General features: G+C 47.3%; 2 protein-coding genes across 4 annotated transcripts in view; both read left to right on the top strand.

Annotated features, from left to right (window-relative positions):
* RALGAPB (Ral GTPase activating protein non-catalytic subunit beta) overlaps positions 1–11,214 on the top strand; it is an 84,918-nt gene extending 73,704 nt beyond the window's left edge. For all 3 annotated transcript variants that reach the window (XM_081832790.1, XM_081832789.1, XM_081832791.1), the window contains 4 exons: positions 2,660–2,768; positions 3,548–3,626; positions 6,275–6,423; positions 7,124–11,214. In XM_081832790.1, the coding sequence (XP_081688916.1) occupies positions 2,660–2,768; positions 3,548–3,626; positions 6,275–6,423; positions 7,124–7,296 (510 nt within the window). In that variant the 3' untranslated portion in view covers positions 7,297–11,214. The remainder of the gene's footprint in view (positions 1–2,659; positions 2,769–3,547; positions 3,627–6,274; positions 6,424–7,123) is intronic.
* A 2,057-nt stretch (positions 11,215–13,271) lies between these two features.
* On the top strand, positions 13,272–19,150 carry ADIG (adipogenin). The gene is given in 4 exon segments (XM_081832191.1): positions 13,272–13,829; positions 17,420–17,497; positions 17,500–17,533; positions 18,607–19,150. Coding segments are annotated over 4 exon segments (459 nt in total). The 5' UTR covers positions 13,272–13,702; the 3' UTR covers positions 18,827–19,150.
* Positions 19,151–22,583: the final 3,433 nt, after the last annotated feature.

The following is a 22,583-nucleotide window of genomic DNA, read 5'->3' as shown; positions in this document are numbered from 1 at the left end:
GGCAGGAGATCCTGTGTACATCTTTTCTGGTGGGGCCTATAATTGATGATTCTTTCCTGTTGATGATTCTTCTGTTGTGGTCTGTAATGGACAGTTCTTCATGTAATTGCTATTGGGTGGTATGGCTCCTTTTTCTAGCCTCCCACTTTAGTGAGGTTTCCCTTTATTAATTTTCACACTACTAATTAAAAAAAGAAAAATATTATCTCATTAGATACAGAAAAAGCAGTTGACATAAAATTCAACATTCATTCATGACTTTCAGCAAACTCTGAATAGAAGAGAACTTTCTCAACCTGAGACAGAGCTCTACTGGAAGCCTAGAGTTAAGATTACGCTATACAGTATTGTTGACTGCTTTCCCCGTGAATGGAGGACAAAGCAAGGATGTCTGCTCTCACCACTTGTATTTAACATGGAGTCCTATACAGGGAAATATGACAAGAAAAAGAATTAAAGTACATAAGGATTAGAAAGGAGAAGTAATACTGTATGTATTTGCAGATGACATGATCATATATGTAGAAACCCTGAGGAATCTTTTTTAAAAAATCTACTAGATCTACTGAGTGAGTTTATTAAGGTTATAGGAAAAAAGGCCACTGTGTTAGGCTGAATTCTAAGATGACCCCCAGGGACTCTTGTCCCTGTATGGTGTCCTCCCCTTGTGTGGGTAGAACCTGTCAATATGATGAGATATCATGTGAGTATGTTACATTATATAGCAAAAGGGATTTTGTGGATATAATTATTAAGGTTACTTTGAGTTGATCAAAAGGGAGATTACCCAGGTAGGCCTGACCTAATCATAGAAGCCCTTTTTTTTTTTTTTTTTTTAAAGATTTTATTCATTTGAGAGAGAAAGAGAGGGCATGAGTAAGGGGAAGGGCAGAGGGAGAAGCAGACTCCTCGCTGAGCCTGGAGCCTGATTCTTAATCCCGGGACTACAGGATCAGGACCTGAGCTGAAGGCAGACGCTTAACTGACTGAGCCACCCAGGTGCCCCATAGGAGCCCTTTAAATCTAGGGCTGAAGTCAGAGATTCAGAGCTGATTAGGAGCCATGCTAAGAAAATGATCTGTGAGTATGGTTGGTGTCTGCCACCAATTTGGGGAAGATCTCTTAGTCATTTTCTGTGACTGCCACAACACAAATAGAAATGGAAATAATAATCTAGGGGAATTGCCATCGTCTCTGTTATCTGCTGAACACAGGTATATTTCTGTGCTAATAAAGCAATTTTATTTTTAAAATTCAACTTAGATACGAGAGTCTCTCTTCTGTCCACATAGCTTTGTTTAGGGCTTTAGCATAAACTCATCCCTGCTGCATGCCCTCAAAGTGGTGGTGCTCAGAGCACCAGTTTGCTAAAGGGGAGCCACAGAGCCCTGCTTGCCCTTGAGAAAAACTTCAAGCCCATCAGGTGGGCGGGGAAGCCAGAAGCAAACTGCATGATAGCAAAGACATAAGCAACTCTTTTTTTCTTTCTGTTGACAAGAAAAAGGACTTTTATGGCCTGGATTGCAGTAGGAAACTTCTGGCCTAGAAATGAGAACTAGAAGTAACTTGCTGATGGGACATTTTAGAGATTAGGCTCCCCAGGCAAACAAGTGACATTGCTGTGGTGAGGAAAGCATTCTGCTTGCTGGCCATAGATGGATAGACTCAAATCCTTTGAAGCCCTCATTAAGACATTGCCCAAAAAATTTTCAAAGACTTTATTTATCCATTTATTTTATTTTATTTTATTTTATTTTTTAAATAATTTTTTATTATGTTAGTCACCATACAGTACATCATTAGTTTTTGATGTTGTGTTCCATGATTCATTGTTGCCTATAACACCCAGTGCTCCATGCAATATGTGCCCTTCTTAATACCCGTCACCAGGCTCACCCATCCCCTCACCCCCCTTCCCTCTAAAACCCTCAGTTTGATTCCCGGAGTCCATAGTCTCTCATGGTTCGTCTCCCCCTCTGATGTCCCCCCCCCTTCATTTTTCCCTTCCTTCTCCTAATGTCCTCCATGCTATTCCTTATGTTCCACAAATAAGTGAAACCATATGATAATTGTCTTTCTCTGTTTGACTTATTTCACTTAGTATAATCTCCTCCAGTTCCATCCATGTTGATGCAAATGTTCGGTATTCATCCTTTCTGATGGCTGAGTAATAGTCCATTGTATATATGGACCACATCTTCTTTATCCATTTATTTTAGAGGGAAAGAACGCACACTAGTGGGTGGAGGGGCAGAGGGAGAGGCAGAAAATCTCCAGCAGACACGGGGCTCGATCCCACGACCCCAAGATCAGGACCTGAGCTGAAACCAAGAGTTGGATGCCCAACCGACTGAGCTACCCAAGCACCCCGCCCACAAGTTTTATTTTTATTAATGTGAAGTATAATTGGTCAGTATTCCTTACCTTCTTTGAGAATTTAAGACCTTCATTTCTTTGTTCTAGGTTGAGACTTGATAAACAGGAGTCAAAGAAGAGCTTTTTTGCAAATATATTTCACTTTTTTCCTCAAGTGATTTTCCATGACTTGATATTTACATCACTGGGCAGCTTGTTGAATATGTGGCTGGGTAGTTTTGTTAAGCCGCTTCTTTTTTTTCCCTCCCCCTTCTCCTTTTCTGCTTTTCTCTATCTCATATAGCTTAGTCCCAGTTCCAGAATGAAGAAGCTGCCTCAGGGTCGCCCTGTGCCTCCCCTTGGACCTGAGACCAGAGTTTCTGTAGTCTGGGTGGAGCGCTATGATGATATAGGTACTGTGTGTAAGGACTTTGTCCATAAGTAAAATTATTGTAGAATGACAATGACTTGCTGAATGTCTAGGGAGACACAGCACAGATGTGGTATGGTGGCCAGAAGCTGGAGCTGGAGTTCAGCAAGCCTGTATTGGCATCCTGGCTCGGCCTCTCACTCAATTTCTTTAAGCCTTAGATTACTCATCTGTTAAATGGAGACACCCATGGCACTTCCTAGTTGTGATGACTAGTGGATGTAAAACTTATAGCTCTTCTTGATATCACAGTGAATGGCTTGTTGTGAGTTGGTCCCACTCCATGTGGCTCCTGGTCATCCCAGGACCTCTGGAAAGGGGAAGGGGGAACACTTCCCTCACCTCTGCATGAACCTACTGTCTAGTTCTGGTGTAAATATTAATTTGTCCTTAGGAATTCTGCTTTGGATAAGTTTCTCATGAATTTTTATGTAAGCAATATGAGAGCATTAGAAATGCATACTTAGCCTAGAATCTCATCCAGCTCAGGGTTTGTGGAAAAGTGTGATCATTGCTTTCCAACCAAGCCCTCAAAGACCACAGATCATGTTCTATAAAAACTCAGCTTTAGATGAACAGCTAAAATTTGTCTTGAGGGAGATTTCTTTTTGGTGAGGAATGGTTAGGATTATGTATTTTAGGATACCACAGTCCATATATTTATTGCACACTTGTATAAAGAGATTAGGAAATTAGATTTCATACTATTTATTTTAGAAATATAAGGGAGGTATTAATTGTAATGCTGTTACTTTCTTCCAGAAAACTTTCCCCTCTCAGAGCTGCTGACAGAGATCAGTACTGGTGTGGAAACTACTGCAAACAGTAGCACTTCTCTGAGGTACACTCTTTCTTTGCCTGAGGCTCATCAGCATGTCTTGAAGCCTAGAGAAACCTATTCATGATAATATGTCAGTTGTGATTTCATAAAGAAAGATGTAAGGAAACAAAAGCGATGAAGGCAAGAGGAAATAAACATAGGGGAAAAATCAAAGAAGTTGGTAGATAACGTGCACAAGGTGATAAATTAACAAGCATTTTAAAATGGCATAATTAATTGCCATTTTACATTTATCTGCAGCAAAGAGAAAAATGGTGGAAGCAGTTAAGTATAAATGAAGACTATAATAACAGACTGTCAATATTAGATAGGAGTAATAGAGTTAAATTGGTCAAAACATTCTGGATGGTTAGAATGTCCTAATTAAATGAGCTATTTAATGGAAAAATATTTCTAAGTAAAATGTAATACTAACTTTATTATAGTTACGATTCCTGTTTTAGCTGCCCATGCAAAAAAAGGATAAAGGGATAATTGGATTCTAGGATTAATAACAATGTATCTATGTAGGCTTTATAGTTTCGAGGCTTTTTGCTTGCTTGCTTTTGGTTTAAACAAGTATTTTAAAACAATTCACAAGAGGTGCCATTATCATCTCTGTTTTACAAATGGAATAAAATAGGCTGATAGAAGTTATTCTTCAGTATCACACATTCAATAAATGAAAAGGAAAGTGATCTGAACTCAGGCTTCTGACCCCAGATGCCAGCCTTATTTCGTACATCAGAGAGCTACCCTTGATATCAAGCTACATGATCTGATTTGTATTGCATTTAAGATGAATTTGTTCTTAACATCATTAGATTGTTGTCATAGAATTGGAGTAAAGATGGTTTATTTTAACATCATATTTTTAAATTTCCAGAAAAGGATAAGTCATTCTTTTTTTTTTTTTTTTATGTTCAGTTAAGCCAGCATATAGCACATCATAAGTTTTTGATGTAGTGTTCAACATTAGTTGTCTATAACACCCAGTGCTCATCACAACACGTGCCCTCCTTAATACCCTCGGTTACCCCATCCCTCCACCCCTCTCCAGGAGGACAAGTCATTCTTAAAACTTTGTGTTTTTTCTGCTGAAGTATTTTAAAGCAAGTTACAAGAGATCCTGACATTTTAAATATATCAGTCTGCATTTCTGAAAAACAAAAACACTTTTCAAATAGATAAAGATAAAATTATCACAATAATAAAATTAGTAATAGTTCCTTAATTTTATCTAGTAACCAGTTCATATCGAAATTTCTCCATTTTCCCTAAAATATTCTTTATAGTTGATTTATTCAAACCAGAATCCACTCTGGGACTTTGCGTCTGATGTTGTTATGCCTTCAGGTGCTTTTACTACAGAACAGCCCTTTTTTGTCTTTTTTTTTCTCCATGATGCTGACTTACTGAAGAGACAAGAGTAATTCTCGAGGTGAACTTTTCTAGAACTAGTTTGAAAGAGAACTTTTAAGTGTCTTGTGTTGGTGGTGGTGGTGGTAATGGTTTCAATCTTTTTAGGTCAAAAGTTACAATATGTGGGTGGAGGATGGATTAGCCTGGTGACGGGTATTGAGGAGGGCACGTACTGCATGGAGCACTGGGTGTTACACGAAAACAATGAATCGTGAATCACCACATCAAAAACTAATGATGTATTGTATGGTGACTAACATAACCTAATAAAATTTTTTTAAAAACTTATAATATGACTAGACTGTAAAAATCATATTTTGTTGGTAGACTGGTAAAATCAAGAATTTGTCTTGATGACAAAATTAACTATACGATTGATTTTTATATAATGTATTGAAAATTGACTCAATGTTGCTTTGGCCAGAATCACTTTACCTATATAGAAAGAAAGCAAAAAACACCAGAAATGCCAACATACATGTAGCAAGTATCACAGAGTAATAACATGGGTACCTCTAGACGTGGTGACATATCCCTGAGCATGATGGGTGTCTCAGTCTTCTAAAGGCACAGTTGTGACATTAGCACCCATTAACACCCATCTACTGTTCAGAGGCTTTGAAGGCTTTGGCCTTGCCAAGATACAGCCATTTATCACCTTTGCTAAGGAGGACACTTGCAGCTGGCCCAGACTAATGGGCCTCCCAGCCTCCTCCCCCCGACCCCTGAACAAAAATTGTATCAGAGGTTCTCATAAGGGGGCCTCAACTATATTCCCACTTGTGCTTTGAGATGCCAGGGTTGACTGTGGTGGAATTCCCTGCACTCCGGCCACCCCCACATTTGTTCCCTACGAGAAGGAGGGACTAAGTGAAAGAAAGTCAGCCAGTTGCTGGGTTCATAGCTTCCTGTCAGAGATTCCTCTGCCTTTGCATCCACCCTTTCTCCCTAGTGGTTGATTGGTTTTTTTTTTTTACCTAGTGGTTTTAAAACACATTTTAGCCCCTTTTTTGTCAGTTTGAAAAGCCCAACCCCAGTGATGGGCATTTAGGGCCAGGTGTTGATGGGGGTGGGAGGGTGGGTGCAGCAACATGGCCTCCCAGAAGGAGGATTCTGAGCAGACTGACACGTTGGCTCTTATCAGACTGTATCAAGCCCAGCATCAAGTGTCCTTCATTTTCTTAAATTACACATGGGGCACTTCAACTTTTATATGTTTGGAGTAAAAAAAATTTTCTTTTCTTAAGATCTACCACTCTTGAAAAAGAAGTTCCTGTCATCTTTATCCATCCTTTAAACACTGGATTATTCCGGATAAAAATTCAAGGAGCCACTGGAAAATTTAACATGGTCATCCCACTTGTGGATGGGATGATTGTCAGCAGGCGAGCACTTGGTAAGTTCTTCATATATGGCCAAAGAGTTAAGGTTTCTCTCTTTTATTTATTTATTTGTTTGTTTAAACATTTTTATGAACTAAGAAGAAGTAGAAATAAGGAAATGGTGAAATTACTTAATAGATGTAGAAAATGCTGTGGTTTGGGGCACCTGGGTGGCTCAGTTGGTTAAGCGTCTGCCTTTGGCTCAGGTAATGATCCCAGGGTTCTGGGATCAAGTTCCACATCGGGCTCACTGCTCAGCGGGGAGTCTGCTTCTCCCTCTCCTTCCCCCTGCTTGTTCTCTCTCTCTCTCACTTGCTCTCAAGTAAATAAAATCTAAAAAAAAGGAAAAGAAAATGCTATGGTTCTTGTTAAATAAGAAGCATGTTTTGTTCTGTTATAACTGTGCTTCATCTACTTAAGTACACGTAGAACTACGATTCACAAACTTCCAGGCCTGGGAAATCAGATAGCTGTATATAATCCAGGGCAGGAAAATGGGTTGTCAGACCAGATTTTTGCTTCTGTTTTCCCTTGTCATGTATTTCTTCTGGCAGTTTTATCTTGGTAAAGTGTTGTCCGTCTCTCCAGGGACAGGGAGTTTTGCAAATAGAATGAACTAGGTTTGACTTTGCAGAGAGTAGTTCACTTGAATACTGACAGTTCACCTAGATGGCTAGTTATTCACGTTGATTTTAATACCCTCTGTTTTTCAAGGTTTTCTGGTGAGGCAGACTGTAATTAATATTTGTAGAAGAAAGAGACTGGAGAGTGACTCCTACAGTCCACCACATGTCCGCCGGAAACAGAAAATCACGGACATTGTCAACAAGTACCGGAACAAGCAGCTGGAGCCAGAGTTTTATACTTCACTTTTCCAGGAGGTTTGACTCAAGAACTGCACTTCTTAGATACTGTCTGTCTAGGACTCTTGAACTCCAGTTTGGGGCTATGATATCAGAGCAAAACAATTTGATAGGTGATCACTGTAAAAAGAAAAACAAATCACTCCCCAAGAGCTTACTGTTTAATCACCAGAATAGAAGAAACACACAAACCCATTTGATAGAAGACTTTTGGCTTTCTGGTGAAATGGGCTCCCAGACACAATTATATTCCTGCTGGTAATGATGATATACATTTTAGCCATAAACTTTCTTTTAAAAGTGACAATTTTAGTTAAATATAAGCCTTTTGAGGAGAAAGGCTTTATGCATCTCATTTAAACACGTGCATTGGTAGCGTCAAATTTGCAAATTAGAAGGTGAAGATAGTTTTATACTTCACTTTTTAGGAGGTTATGTTCAGAATTGAAATCTGTCTCAGAATCTTCCAGGATATTTAAAGACTCATGCTGATGATAGCATGGAGGAGAAGGAAAAAAATCTCAGCTTTCTGCTCACTTGTAAGTCCATTTGTCGTCTAGCTGTCCAACGGACAGGAATGAGCATAAATGTGTTTTGTTTAGATAAGAAGTCTGACATTAAAATATTTCATGTTTCCTCCACATTTCACAAAGTTATCGTCCTCATTACTGTACAGATCTATCTGAAGGCCTCAGTTTCTGGGCAGCCCGGGAGCAGATCTACAGTGGAGGCATGGCCCTGTCCTTTAACGGGGACACAGATGGCATTTGTGGGGTTAAAAGTTGTAAGACAGCAGCGATACCTCCACTCTCTCCATTGCTGTTTGTGGCTTGGGGACATGATGACAGGCCAAGCATTTGTAATTCCTTGGTAATTTCTTGGTTAAATTTTGAGAAATGTAAGCTCACAACAAGGGTTGAAAATTATTTGGTTTCATCCATTGTCTCTTATTTCAGGACCAAGCAGGAAACTGCAGTAGTTTATGAAGGATTGTAATTTGGGGTTCAGGAAATAGCCTCTCAACACTACTAATTCAGATCTCTCCCAGAGAGCTACTGGATTTCATCATAATTGACAAACGTTAGTGACCACCCCCTAGGGTGGCTGCTCTTAGAAATGGCTGTTGTGACCATGTTTTCTGGACCTTTGCCAGCTGAAGGCACAACAAATCCCTGCCCGGGCTTTGGAAATACTTCTGTTACCTCACTGCTACTTTTCTGCCAGGGATAAATGTTTTGAGGTGGCCAGACCCAGAACAACCTTCCAAGGATTCCTGTTACAGTGCTAGAGTATACACTGCTCGTTTCTCCTATTCTTCTCTCCTTTCTTCTTTATTAAGATTATTTTATGTTAAGAAAATAAGTGACATTTGAAGTCCAAAGAGGAGTCCTCACAGCTGTGTTAAGGGTGGTTTCCCGCGTGAACTCTGGTGTCAATAGACTCTGTAGGTCAGGGCCGCAATGGTGTGTTTGGTTTGATGTTTGGGGAGTTCATTCGAGGGTCGGGGATAATGTAGGGCCTAGTTCCCTGTGCAGATATTTCTATTCCAAACGTATGTATTTTGTCATCTGTGAGCAAGAAATTTGGGTATCATAGCAGCTCTTGGTTTTAAGTTTGTTGTACCCTTTTCTTCATGTTTGTTTTAAGCTCAGGTAAAGGTTACCTCCTCCTTCAATGACTCCAGTTTCCATTCAGGGTATGATATTATTGAATAATTGATTTTCTTTTTAATCTGGGCAATAAATCAGTGTTTCCAGATGGTAGCATGGGGGTAGGGGGTGTAGGATAAAGATGAGCAAATTCTACCCTAAAAATGTTTTATTAACTCAGCAAGTATAAGGTGAGGTTTAACAACTTTCATGGAAATTCCAGATTGACATTTCAAGGAAAAAATGGGCCCTTTTTCTAGTGGACATGAACAAAGAGGGCTTAAATTGGTAGGCAACTTATAACATTCCAGAGGTTAAAAATAACGGATGTAGGTATACTTCCTCGGTGTGATTCTTCAGATAAAACTTTTACCTTTAGCATAGTTTTACTGTCAGCAAAATATACTGTGATGTGCGTGTTGAGGGTAGGCTTCCTGATCCTTCAGTTTGCTCTAATTTCTGGCAACTCTTTGTAATTCTTATGACTGATAAGTGAATAACCGTGTTGAATGCGGTTTGCAATCTGGAAGCCTATGATCTCCCAGGGAAGGAGGGATAGATTTAGAGCTGTGCAGCCCCTGAAGGCATGAGACCCCAGTGTGTACAGCACAAACAGAATATAGAGTACATATACCTCGTGAGGTGCTCCTTCCTTCTGCTCAAAATAACATTTATTTAAAAAGGGAGTGCGGTAAGAACCCTTGGAAACTTTTACAAGTATGGGTTTGAGTTCATGGTCACTAAGTTCACCCGACTGCCTTTGTCAAAAATCACTTTGAGTAGAATAATGCCAGAGGAGCATATTTAGTCGCTAGTAATAACCTTTAGTAGTCCACTTGATAAATTTGCTAGCGTGTTTTCATAACACTTTGAAGGGAAGCGAGGACCACTTTGGTCCGTGGCTTAAACAGTAAAGTTGCTGCATGTGACAGGTGTTATCAGGGTGGATGAGTGTGGCATTTGGTGACAAGGAAAGCATTACCAAGGGACAGAGGCAGGTAGCCCCTCATAGTCCTTTTTCCCATTCGGGAGATGGGGGCTTTCCTCCTCCTTTCTGGTTGGGAGCATTGACGACAGTGAGGAGGCTTTGCCTTTCCTTGGTCAGCCAGCTACCGCTTTTGTCCCGTGCTTCCTCCTAAGACCTCCTCCTACCTAGCATTGGCCCTCTGAAAGGAAGAGTTACATGGTGGATTCACCCCCTCCTGCCCTGGCCATACACACCCCCACGCACGCATGCTCTCCGCCATTTCCTGGTCCTCGATTTCAGGGCAGCCCATTCTCCTCTGGACTCACTTAGAAATACAAAAGACCTACATCTTTGGCCAGTAATGTCAGTTGCCCACAGGTTGTGTGTATGAGGCCTTTATGAATGGTTACTTTCTACATACTGTGGGGAAGCATTTGTCAGGCTCTGCAGAGTGATTTTCAGAGGGACAGTCTTTGGGAGCATTTATTTCCGTTGGAAGGTGAGACTTCACCCAAGGTGGAAATCAGCTTTGCTCAAAGACCTGTTTTGTGGTAGATAGTAAAGATGTATTGGGGGTCATTTGACACTCCTGCTGGCAGTGGTTCTCCATTCAGCATTTTAAAACCCATTCAGTTTATATCTTCCTGAAAAGAATTGATTTCTGTGTTTACATGATACAATTTAAGGATTTCCGTGACAGCCTCTTTCCCCGAGATGGAGAGATAGGAGGTAATCCACCCGCTCAGTGTGGAATCAAACTGTGGGTTCTCGGTAGCTGAAGAAGCCATGTACTGTATAGTGTTTTTCTCAGAGTATCAACTCACGTTCTTCAGATGCTTTTCTTTTTTTAATGGTGAGGGAAAAGGTGTAATTTGGGATTCCACAGTGCCTTGCATATAGTAGGCGCCCAATAAATATTTGTTGAAGCAAACCAAGTTTCCCAAGTCCTTGCCTCTTGCAGTGACCAAGAACATCTTTCTCCTCTGAAGGGCTTGGCAGTTGTGGCTAAAAAATAAGCAGTATCATTATTTGCTTGAAATCACATACACAATTTGTATGAATTTCGGTATGTTGCCAAGACATGATCTTTTTCTTATTGTATTTTCTGTAAATATTTCTGGCACTGAACTGTAAAGTAAAGGCGAAATGTAAATACGAAGGTGTACCTGTGTCTCTTGCCTTCTGTGTTTTCTCTTCCTCAGTTAGGGGACAAGGCCCAGAGGCTTTGTTTGTATTTATGCCGATCCTTTGTCCAGAAGAAACCCATGGAATATTGAATGTAATACATTTAGTCAATTAAATTTTAAGGAGATTCTTATCTAATAATGTTGTGTGTGCTTTTGGTGACACGCGGGGTTTGACTCCTGCACGGTTGTTTCTCGTTTACTCTTCCCAGGGCGCGTGTGCTCTGCTTTGCCTGACCTTCATAATTTAGATCTGTGGGTTTTCACGCTGGTTTTGTAGAGTTTCACGGAATACCCAAAATTAGATTCGTTTTTAAAAATAATTTTTAACCGAGTTATAATTGACATACAGCATTACATTAGTGTCAGGGTACGACATAGTGATGTACTGTTCTCGTACACGATGAGTTGCTTACCTGCGAGGATAAAAGCTACTCCGTCACCATACGAAGTCGCCGCAGCGTTTGTGTGATGCCATCAACAGCCAGCAGGAGCCCCCGTATGGAGGCTGCTGTTCACCAAGCGGCTGGCTGCCCGTATCTCAGCAACACGCAGGGGCAGCCGTGCTTTCTGCCTGCACCAAACCCGGGCTCTGCCGGGGCTGGCAGTCAGGAAAGGGGAGACGCAGAGGAGGGCACCCTCCCCCCACCCACTGCCCGTGTGAGTAGGGTTGGCTTGAGAAGGGTCCAAGCAGCCCGATGAGCGCCTTCCTGCCTAGACCATGTGTGTGGGGTGGTTGCACCACCCAGGGAAACAGCAGGGAGAATGCTTGATTCGACGGGATCTTAACATGTGACCCCCTGAGCTGCCTCCCCTGTAGCTGGGCGTCCGTACCTGCTCTGCCCGCAGGACCTCCAGCTGCTCCTTGGTGGCCAGCGACGCGTCAGGCTGATTGCAGAGTGGTCCTGTTTTGGGCTCTGGGGAGACAATGTTCAAGCCTTCCCCACTGTGCTGCTCAGCCCCTTCAGGAGCCAGTGCCAAGAGCTCCCCAGCCCAAACCACTCCCGGTCTTGGCCTCTGGGCCCTGAGTGGCACAGCCTGCCAAGGCACTGTTCTTCTCGGACACGCATTCTAATGCTGTCTGCCCCGGCTGCCTCTTCTGGGGACTCCAGTCATCCCACCGTCGGGCTGAGACCGTCTCTGAGCCACTGGCTTCCAAGCTCCAGCTCTCCCCGCCCCTCCCCTCCTTCCACCCCTTCCCTGTTTTCTTCTGTGGCTGGCCCTCTTGCCTTTCTCCCTGAGCTGGTGTCCTCCAGTAAGGGGGTCCGTCCACCCCATGTCTCCCCCAGGTCTACCACCCACTTCTTGCAGCTGCTCTCCCAGCCTGGAACTGGGTCGGCCTGACGAGTTGCTGTGGCACCAGAACCAGGGCTGCATTCGACTGGTTTGCTCATTACCATGGTGTCCTAAGCCTCACCTGGAGGTTCTGACTCAGTAGAGCAGGGGGAAGGGTAGGAATTGGTGTGTTTCACAGACACTTGCCTGTAGTGACTGACGTAGCTGGTCCAGGACCCTCTTGGGGCCTGCAATGCCCCTGCCCCCCTCCCTTCCACAGGCACCAGCCATTCCTCCTGTGAGCTCCCCGCACCTGTCAGGCTCCCTGTCTGGCCAGAGTCTCCCTCCAGCTCGGGGATGGCCGGGCCTGGAGGTCCAGGGCCTCCTTCCTGCCACGGGACCTGGCACATGGAGGTCCACTACTACATGAACGGATGACAAGATGAGGTGGGAAGAGAGAAGAATGGCATTGGAGAGTGTTCTCTCTCCTTGGGAGACAAAGGAACAAGGCGAACCACTTAGAAGCCCCTCACTGAAAACTCTGATAAGGAGAGGTGCAGAAGTTGCCAGATTAAATATTTATTGAGGGCCTACTGTGTGTTAGAAAGTTTTTAAATGGCAACCCAGTGGCCCAGGCTGGCCCAGCAGACTTGTTTTCTTGAGCCAACAGTGTTTCAGTGCTTGATGCAGCATTTTTTAATTGGGAGGTTTCACATAAAAATGCAGATTTGGGGGGCTCTCTTGGGAAAGGAGATGTGGCACTACTGGGCCTGCCTCTCCCACGCAGCAGTTAACTGCCTGAAGCTGCGACAGCTGCCCGCTTTGGATGCACCAAGCTCCATCCAGGTCGCCGCAGCCCCCGCCACCGCCACCAAGTGCGGATGTGGGCACCTGTAGCCAGAAGGACAGGCCGGCACCTGGCTGGCCCCTGAGGGAATCTGTGGCCTCAGACTTGAACAGCCACCTGGGGGCGATGTTTGTCCCATCATTTATTCTTCTCTAACTTTTAGCAGCTTGCTGAGGTAAGAATTCTTTCCATCTTACAAGAGGATCCAAGGAGGTGTCCCATGAACCCATAGCATCTTCGCAGGGATTTGGACCCAGGCCTGCCTGCCTGGAAGCCTGGGCTTCTGTTCTTGGCCGAACTGCCTCACTGCCACTGGCTTCCACCCGCTCGTCCAAAAGCACTCGTCCAAAACAGCTCTGCCTTGGCCTGAAGGACACTGTGACGTCCTTGTTATGTCACCCGCTCAGTCACAATTGGGCCGAGAGCAGAGTGTGGCCCGGCCCACTGGGTCCCCAGGGCAGCCCCACCAGCGCAGCCCAGGCAGGCCTGGCTTAGCCACGCACGCACCATGAGGTACCCCCTGGTGCCGCTGGTGAGCGACCTCACGTTTTCTTTCCTCGTGCTCCGGCTCTGCCTGCCCGTGAGCTTGCTGTTGGTCCTGCTGATCGTCTGGCTCCGCTTCTTACTGAGCCAAGGTGAGCCGCCCAGGCTGGGCCCTAAGTGTGGAGCTGGGCAGGGGGATCCTGGAGCAAGTGCAGAGAGAATTTCCTTCATGCGCCTTAACCGCTGGCTGAGACAAGCAGTCACCTGTAGGAGCAAAGGATTAATTGAGTAGGTTTAGAGGCCAAGAGTGAGCCTCTGAGTTGGGGAAGCAGTGTGTTTGTGTGCACACCTGTGTCCCGTCAGGGCCACTGCTTGGCACAAATCAGAGGTGGCCCCTGCGCCCAGATGAACTGGTCAAAGGGACCCTTTCCTGTGACTAGCTAGGGCACAAGGCTAGGGGAACAAGGTATGGGCTGGACTTCAGCCCCTCCCAGTCCCTCAGCTGGGTACTTTTGTGCAGTAAACAACTTACACAATGGGATATGGCAGCCCTAGGCATTTATCAGGTGCCAGGAGACCACTCACACTTCCTGCCCAGACTATACATCAGGGAGGCATCTGGGTTCTCGGGGTCGTAAGATCATGGAGGCTGACGGACACTTGTCCTGAGCTCAGCATGCCACCCAGAGGAACAGGGGGCAGGGTGGAGCTGGCCACAGCGGAAGCTGGGGGCCGGTGGCAGGGACGGCCTTCTGCTCCGCGGGTATCCTATCTCCCTGGGCGCTCCCCTCACCACGGGCCCTCTCCCCGGGGACCTTCCACCTCCTGCTTCTCAGTTCCAAGACCTCTGGTCCGCTAGGCAGGGAGGGTGCTGACGTGCGGCCAGCTCCGGTCAGACGGCATTGAGACAGGGTCAGCGGTTCATCCCCAGATCTGCCCCATGTGCTCACGCGTGGGGGCTGGTGATGGCGTCATTATTGGGAGTTCCTGGCGAGAGCGTCCAGAAAATGTCTGTTTACATCCTCATATTCCCGGGGTGGGCCGCAGCTCTCCCTGAGGGGCGCAGCTCGGGCGTCCGGGGGTGGCTGGTGGGAGTCAGGGCACTTGTCCGTGAAGTGGCTGTAAAAGCCATCTCTCTGGAGGCCAGGACGTGGGCCCGCATTTTAGCCTTGCCCCTTCATCGCTCAGAATAACTGCTCACCTTTTTTCAACACTGTACTAAAGGTTGCGCCAAACAAGATGATGTGCATCATCTCATTTAATCCTCAGAATAACCCCGCGAAGTAATCCTTATCACACAACTGAGGAAACCAGGGCTCGGGGAGAGAAGCCGCGGGCCCAGGTCACACACCTACGAAGTACTTGACCGTGCCGGTTATCTGGGGCCACATCCTGGCTCTGCCTCCCCCCGGCTCTGTGACTTGGGGCAAGTCCGCTCTGAGCCTGGGGTTTCTCACCTGCAGGACGGAGATAATATCGGCCCCTGCCCTTTGAGGCCGTGGAGAGATGCGTGTGCAGGGCAGGGCAGCCAGGACGTGTATACACACGGCACATAGTAGGTGGTTACAGGCTGCGGAATAATCCGTTCCCATGACGGTTTTGTCGAGGTGGGAGGAAGCGTGGGCCTGGCTTGGGACAGCTTCTCCGGAGGCAACGTGGCACCTCGCCTACGGTCTAAGGCACTAATCTCCAGCAATTCATTCTCCTTGAAGGCCCTGCTCTGAAACCATCCACCGCCTGCCCCGTCCTGACCTTTTCTCAGACGTTCTCCCACGTCTCACATGGCCCTTCGCGAGAAGGCATTTGGTAATTTGCAATGACCAGAAGCTGTCCTTAAAGTGAAGGGAGCGGTCTTCTCGGAGCTCTTAGCATTGTTGCCCTGGTCACGTCCTTGTGCCAGGGTCTGGGCCTGCCGGGGTTTGGGGGAGCTGCTTCTCAAGGACACCCTGGCCGGCGGTTTTCTCTTCTGCTGCGGATCTCTTCGTTGGAATCAGTTTGGCCTGGAATCCGGTGCGAAAAGCAGACAGGACTAGCTCTGACCCTCCCTGTTCAGCAGGGCAGTTCCAGGGCCCGGAAGGTGGCCGATTTGAGTAGGGAGTGCCATGTGGCCCAGGAGGACGGAGACGGGGCAAGGGGAGAAGGGAGCTGCCTGGCAAGCTTGGCACTGGGGCAAGAAAAGGTCGTGGGCAGCTGAGCCCTGGAGAAGCCGGCCAGTGGGGACAACACTAATCCCGGACCATGACAGAAGGACAGGATGAAGCCACGTGTGCCCTTCAAGGGGAAGGGGCTCCTCTGAGGACATTTCCTTTGTGATCAGAAAGGAATTCGCAGAAGGAAGAAGAGAAACCTTCAGAGAGATGGATTTAGGGCTGAAACATGCCTGTTGAAGGTCCTGCTCACCTCATGGTGATCCTTGGAGCGAGGTGTTAAGTGCAAAGCTGCCTCTGAATCCCCCAACTTTAAACAGGTGCACCCCATGGAATCGCAGGGCCCTGGTGCCGGGAGGCTGATCGGAGTCCAGCACCACCGCTTCTGGCTGTGAGCCTGGACAGTCTACCTTTCTGAACCTTCCTATCCGTAAAATACAAGTAACACTAGTAATTGCCTTCAAGACATCGTTAACAGGATTAAATGAGAAAATGCACGGGAAACACTTAGCAGGTAGCATGTGTTCAAAAACCAATCACAATCTGTAGTGAAGAGCAGTCGCTTCAAGCCCTCACACTGATTTGTAAATCCTCATCACTGCCAACTTGGATGAGCACCTGTTGTACATGGTCTACGTCAGTTAAACCCTCCTCCTAGGGCTGTAATATGCCCATTTTACAGATGAGGAAATGGAGCCCGCCTTTTCTGTCTCCTGCTCTTGGCCTGCAAGCAGAGGGCTCTCTTCGGCCTCCGTTACTTCTCTGTCACCAGTGAGACACCTTAAGAGTATAGTGAGAAGGAGAATTCCCCCAACCCTTCTCCTTTCTCCTTCACCTTGCCTTCCCCAGAGACGTCACGGTAGCGAGCTCATGCACCTAACAATACATGTAGGTTTTCCAAAAAAGTGTGGGCAGATTGTTACTTGTTTTTCCAAAAAAAAGGGGGGAGGAGATCCTACCCTATACATTTCTCTGAAACTTGCTTGTGATGTATCACAGACATCCTGCAAGTCGAAAACTACATTTAACAGCTTCTGACATGCCACTGGATGGAGAGGCAGCTCTTTATGCAGTGCGCCTGTCCCACACCTCCGTCACCCAGACCTCTCAGGATGGACACACACACACACACACACACACACACACACACACAGTTTCCAGGGTATTTTATTGCTTGTGCATGTTTCACCACAAAACAATGCTGCAGAGAAATCTTGCACATATATGCTGAGATATTTGTTAATAAATGGACTGGTGGACGAATGGATGGATGGGCCAATGGTTGGGTTTTTGTCTCCTCAGTGCCTGCTCTTGGACCCACCCAATGCAAGTAGGTCATTTGTTCGCCTCTAGAGCCTGTCCCTAGTTAGTAGGTGGTATGGCCACTTTCTGAGTCCTAGGACAACATTTTTTGGTCCCTGGTCACCTTCAATGTCCTCCAGTCTTCCTGAGATCTCAGGGCTGTCCCATATGTCAGGGTTCTGCCTTGGCCCCTTGGTCTCAGACAAGGTTGCAGGGATGCCCCAGGCTTGGCAGGGGGCTCCTTTTGGGTCAGGATGTGACCACCCAAGAGGCCTTATCTTGTACCTCCACAGATTCAGAGGAAAATGACTCAGATTTATGCTTTGACTAGGAGCCCTGGATCAAAGGTCCAGCCCAGTTTTGCTGGGAGGGATACTCCGTAGCTAAAAGGAGGAGAGGCCCTGCTGGTGAGCCTGTTCAGCCAGGTGAGACCCTTCTGGGGGGCAGGGGGCAGGAATGGGGAGCCTCGGGTCCTACCCAAAGCCTAGGGCGGCTGCCATGTTGCAGGTCCACTTCCTCCACCACGCTGGAGAGCTTGTTGTCTCTGCCATGTTGGGGAACCCTCTGCTTCGTTCTGTTGGAGATCTGTTTTCACCATGTTGGAGGACCAGCCTCCTCTGCCATGAAGACTTCCTTTACAAAGGTCCCCTACCCTTTACCTCCATGACCTCACCTCCCACCACTCTCCTTACTTAGAGTCTTTGCACTGACCGCTCCTTCTGCCTGGAACTCTTCTCCCCCACATCCACTTGGTGCACTCCCTCACCTCCGAGGTTGAGCTCAAATGTCCCCCTTACTCTGCTCTAGATTGTGTTCTGCCATAGCACTTACCACCTCTTGACGTGCCCGATAATTGATGCTCCAAACCCAAAGCCCTCCCAGCACTCCTGACACACAGCTATTTGTAGGGGGAATGACACAACGCCAGTGATGATGCTCGCTGATAGTCTTGGGACACTTAAGAGGCAGCAGGGCCTGTGCCGAGCACTTCCCTTTCACAAGCTCATTTATGAGATCCTATGAAGAGGGTATTATTCTTACCTCCATTTTGCAAATGAGAACTCTGAGTGGCAGAGCAGTAAGTAATTTGCCCAAAGTTATTGAACACCTTGGAAAGGCCTCATCCATTCCAGTGCAGTTAAATGTCATCCCCGTGTCAATGACCCCAATGCTCTAATGGTCCTTCTCAGCTCTATTATAAGAGCCCCATGCTTGCTTTAATGTTCTGCTGTCTCTTGTCTTAAAATTTTTAATTTTTGAACGAGGGGCCCCACACATTCATTTTTTTAACGGGCCCACAAATTATGTAGCCTGTCCTGTTTGTGTACAATTAGTGGGGTAAGAAAAGGAGACTTTTGGACTCTGCTCCAGAATCCTGTCCCATTCATATAGAACCCTTCCCACCCCATCATGTATCTGTTCCTCTCTCACCCTTTCAATCCATTGTCATCCCTAGGCCCAACCTTCCATGCTTTTCCAGCCTGGCTTTCCTGGAGTCAGCGGAGGGGTGGTGGTGGTAACCGAGGTGGATGGGAGAGACTCACTGGTGCGGGACGAGGACTCTGGCGAGTGAGGTGCTTCCCTGGGGTCCCCAACTCCCCTCCTGCACCGATGGACTCAGGAAAGCCTCCAGAGGACCCAGCTCCTCTCTCACTACAGATGATCTCCCAGGGTCCCTGGGGAGGAGCCCGAGCCTGTGAAGATGGGATAGGCACTTGGGGAGAAGTTGGCCACCTGAACTCAGATGAGGTCCTAGGACAGGGCTGGGCCAGAAGGTGTGGGTCCGTATTAAAGAGACGAAGGGGTTCCTGTGCTCAGGAGACCCCTGATAAACACACTGGGCCTAGGCATTCATTTAACAAGCTGTGGGCTCTGGGTCCAACCCCCGGCACTGACTCCAACCGTCCTTGACCATCTTTGGGGATGCCTGACTCTCTCCCACCCTTTCAAAGGGTTGGGGGATCTTGCCCTCAGCTCCCATTCTAAAATTTCACACTCCTTGATTCGCCTTTAGGTTGACTTCAATAACAAATACTCCTTTTAGGGCGCCTGGGTGGCTCAGTTGGTTAAGCGACTGCCTTCGGCTCAGGTCATGATCCTGGAGTCCCGGGATGGAGTCCCGCATCGAACTTCCTGCTCGGCAGGGAGTCTGCTTCTCCCTCTGACCCTCCTCCCTCTCATGCTCTCTGTCTCTCATTCTCTCTCTCTCAAAATAAATAAATAATTAAAAAAAAACAAATACTCCTTTTATAAATACAGAGAGGCTACCATATGCCTAGTTATAAAAATAGCTCACATTTAGTGAATATCTACCGTGTACCAGGCGCTTTTCCATATGCCTTATACAGGGGTTTTATCCCTCACCAGAATTCTATGAGGTAGGGTCTTTGGTTATCCCTGTTTCACAGATGGGGAAAATGAGGCACAGAATGACCAACTGTCTGGCTTGGAGCCACGCCAGGGGAGTTGGGGTTTGAGCCGAGGCCCTGACTCCACTGTGCCGGGTCTTCTCCAGCGTCGGGTGTGGGGGACGTGCAGGGGAGGCAGGGTTCTGCCCTTTGAAGAAATCCCCTGTCCTTACACCCTCACTGGCTTCCCAGGGGCAGCAGAGTTGATGGCAGGAGAAGGGGACTAACCCTCCTGGTGTCCCTTCCTCTGCCACCCCACATCCCACCAGTCATCACAAGGCTCTTCAACTATCCAGAGGAGAGAGAAAGGAGACTAAATTATTAGCTTGTCTGGAGTTTGGTCTCCCCAGCTCTGCTTTTTCTGCCCTGTCAGAACAATTCATCCAAAACACACATTGGAACATGTCCTTCCCCCTGCTTAAAGCCCTCTATGGCTCCCTATTGTCCTAGGGCTAAAGTCTTGAATTCCTTGTGTGGTGTAGAGTTGCCCTTTGGGAGCCGAGCCCTACTAAATTTGCTGGACAAGGTATCTGTTCCTACTGACAAGGCTACGGTGAACACCCTCGAACTTTTATCTTGGCATAAGTGTGCTTCTATCTAAAGGATAAATCCCGGGAGGAGAAATTGTTGAATTTAAGATCTATGTGTTCACATGAGAGACGATGGACTCTGAGAAACAAACTGAGGGTTCTAGAGGGGAGGGGGGTGGGAGGATGGGTTAGCCTGGTGATGGGTATTAAAGAGGGCACGTTCTGCACGGAGCACTGGGTGTTATATGCAAACAATGAATCATGGAACACTACATCAAAAACTAATGATGTAATGTATGGTGATTAACATGACATAATAAAATAAAATTTAAAAAAAAAGATCGATGTGTTCACATTTTGCAGATGTTGCTGAGTTGCCCCACCATATGGTAACACCGAGGATGTGCATTAAGTACCTGCTTCCCCAGGCCTTTGCCCTACTCTACATGGACCCCCTAACACACACTCTCTCCCTCTCTCTCCCTCTCTCTCTCTCCCACATATTCTCCCCCATCCCCTCACCCCCCACACCCCTTGCTCCACACAGGTCTCATTCTACCTGATGAGATTTTGGCAACCTGTGTTTTCCTGGGAGGTTTCCTGGCATTGAATAAACACTTTTGGTAACAAATATCCCCTGTGGCTGAAGCTTCTCTCAGGCTTTGTCTGGCATTTTCTCCAACTTCCCTGCTCCGTGGAGTCCCATGCACTGCTTGGTCACCTCTGCCCCCTTTGCTGTGAAGGCACATGCTGGGGGTCAGCTCCTGTGCTGACCTAGGAAAGCCAGGGGAGCCACCAAGTCCCTCCCTCCTGCCCCCAGCCACTCAGGAGGAACCAGAGGAGCCTCCCGGGGGGAGCTCAGACCTTGAGGGAGAGTGGGCACTGCCTGGCTCTGCAGGGAGGACATCTGGCCATGCTCCCGGGAGCACCTGCAGCAGAAGGCAGGGGACACAGCTCTTTGGGGCTCCTGGCAGGTAAGCAGCTCTGGATGGTAGTTGGTGGGGGCTGTGGGAAGATGCCCTCCCCGCTCTGGGTGGGAGGCGGAAACCCCAGGCCTCTGAGGGGTATGGATTGAGGCCCCTTTTTAACATTTTGTTCTGTAAGGCAGATTTTGTGTGTGGGGGGGATAAACACAGCCTGTGATCCTTCCTCTGCCACCCCACATCCCACCAGTCATCACAAGGCTCTTCAACTATCCAGAGGAGAGAGAAAGGAGCCTAAATTATTAGGTCCCCAAGAGACATCATCTCTATTATAGCAGCCGTGGCTGAGTGCCTGCCCCAGGGCTAAGCACTTCCCATGAGTTGTCTTATTTGATCCTCGCCACAACCCTGTGAGGTGGGTCATAATTCCATCTTCAGATGAGGAAACTGAGGTCAGAGAGGTTAGGTAACTCACCCAAAGTCACACAGCCTGGAAGTGCCCCATTTTCCTGACTGAGCTGAGAGGTATGTCTCAAGATCCCCAGTGAGATCCTTGGCTCTTCCTAGCCTGGACGATGCTGCTGAAGGTCGTGCTGTTGAAGTCTGTAAGGCACACGAGTAAACTCAGAACAGTAAGGGGACGTGGCTCTCTCTTTGGACCTATGGCATGACACATCTCCCAGGCATGCCCTTATTTTCCACCTCTATCCAGAAGCTCTGGAACCCTGAGTGCAAGCCCCTCCCTCTCCCACCCCCACCCCCAGGAGCCTCAGTGTCTTGGCAACATGAGGCCAATCCTCTCTGTATTCATTTTTCGTGCAGCGGCCACCACAGAGCAGCACAAACTGGATGGCCTAGAACAACAGAAATGGATTGTTCCACAGTCTGGAGGCCAGAAGTCCAGAGGGTGCTGGCATGACGTGCTCCCTCTGAACCTGCGGGAAGGATCCAGCTTCTAGCAGCTCCAGACGTTCCTTGGCTTCTGGCTGTATCCCTCCAGCCCCTGCCTCCCTCTTCACACAGCCTTCTCCCTGTGTGTCTTTGCATCGTCTCCCTCTGTGTGTGTCCGTCTCTGTCGAAACTGCCCCTTACCATAGGGACACCTCATTGGCGAGGGCCCAGCCTAATGACTGCATTTTAACTTGATTACCTCTGTCGAGACCTGATTTCCAAAAAAGGTCCTATTCTGAGGTCCTGGGGGCTAGGACTTCCGTGTGTAGTTTCGGCAGGAGGCAATAATCCCTACCACCCTCTTGGGTGAGGACTTGGCACAGCCATGCACGGAAAGCTCTGAGCACAGGGCTGAGCCGACCCTGTGTAAATGCTCTGTACGCCGCCGCCTAGGGAGCTGGGAATAAGGTGCTTGGTGTACATCGTGGGCCAGGCACAGTGTGAGTCCTTGACACAAATTATCCCACTGAACCCTCACGGCCACCCCTCGAGACAGGCAAGATTTTCATCTAAATGATGAGGAAGCTGTGACTCAGAGAGGTTAAGGCACTTGCCTGAAGCCAAACAGCCTAAGCGGCAGAGCTGGGGATCAACCGCGGGCCAGGGGGAGCTCCATCTATCACACTGGGGGGGCCACCTGGATGT

The sequence above is a fragment of the Leptonychotes weddellii genome, chromosome 10, assembly GCF_054177405.1.
Source record: "Leptonychotes weddellii isolate Sample4059 chromosome 10, ASM5417740v2, whole genome shotgun sequence".
In the NCBI taxonomy this organism is placed as follows: Eukaryota; Metazoa; Chordata; class Mammalia; order Carnivora; family Phocidae; genus Leptonychotes; species Leptonychotes weddellii.
Note: the sequence above shows the minus strand (reverse complement) of the source record. Positions and strands in the feature narration are given on the sequence as shown.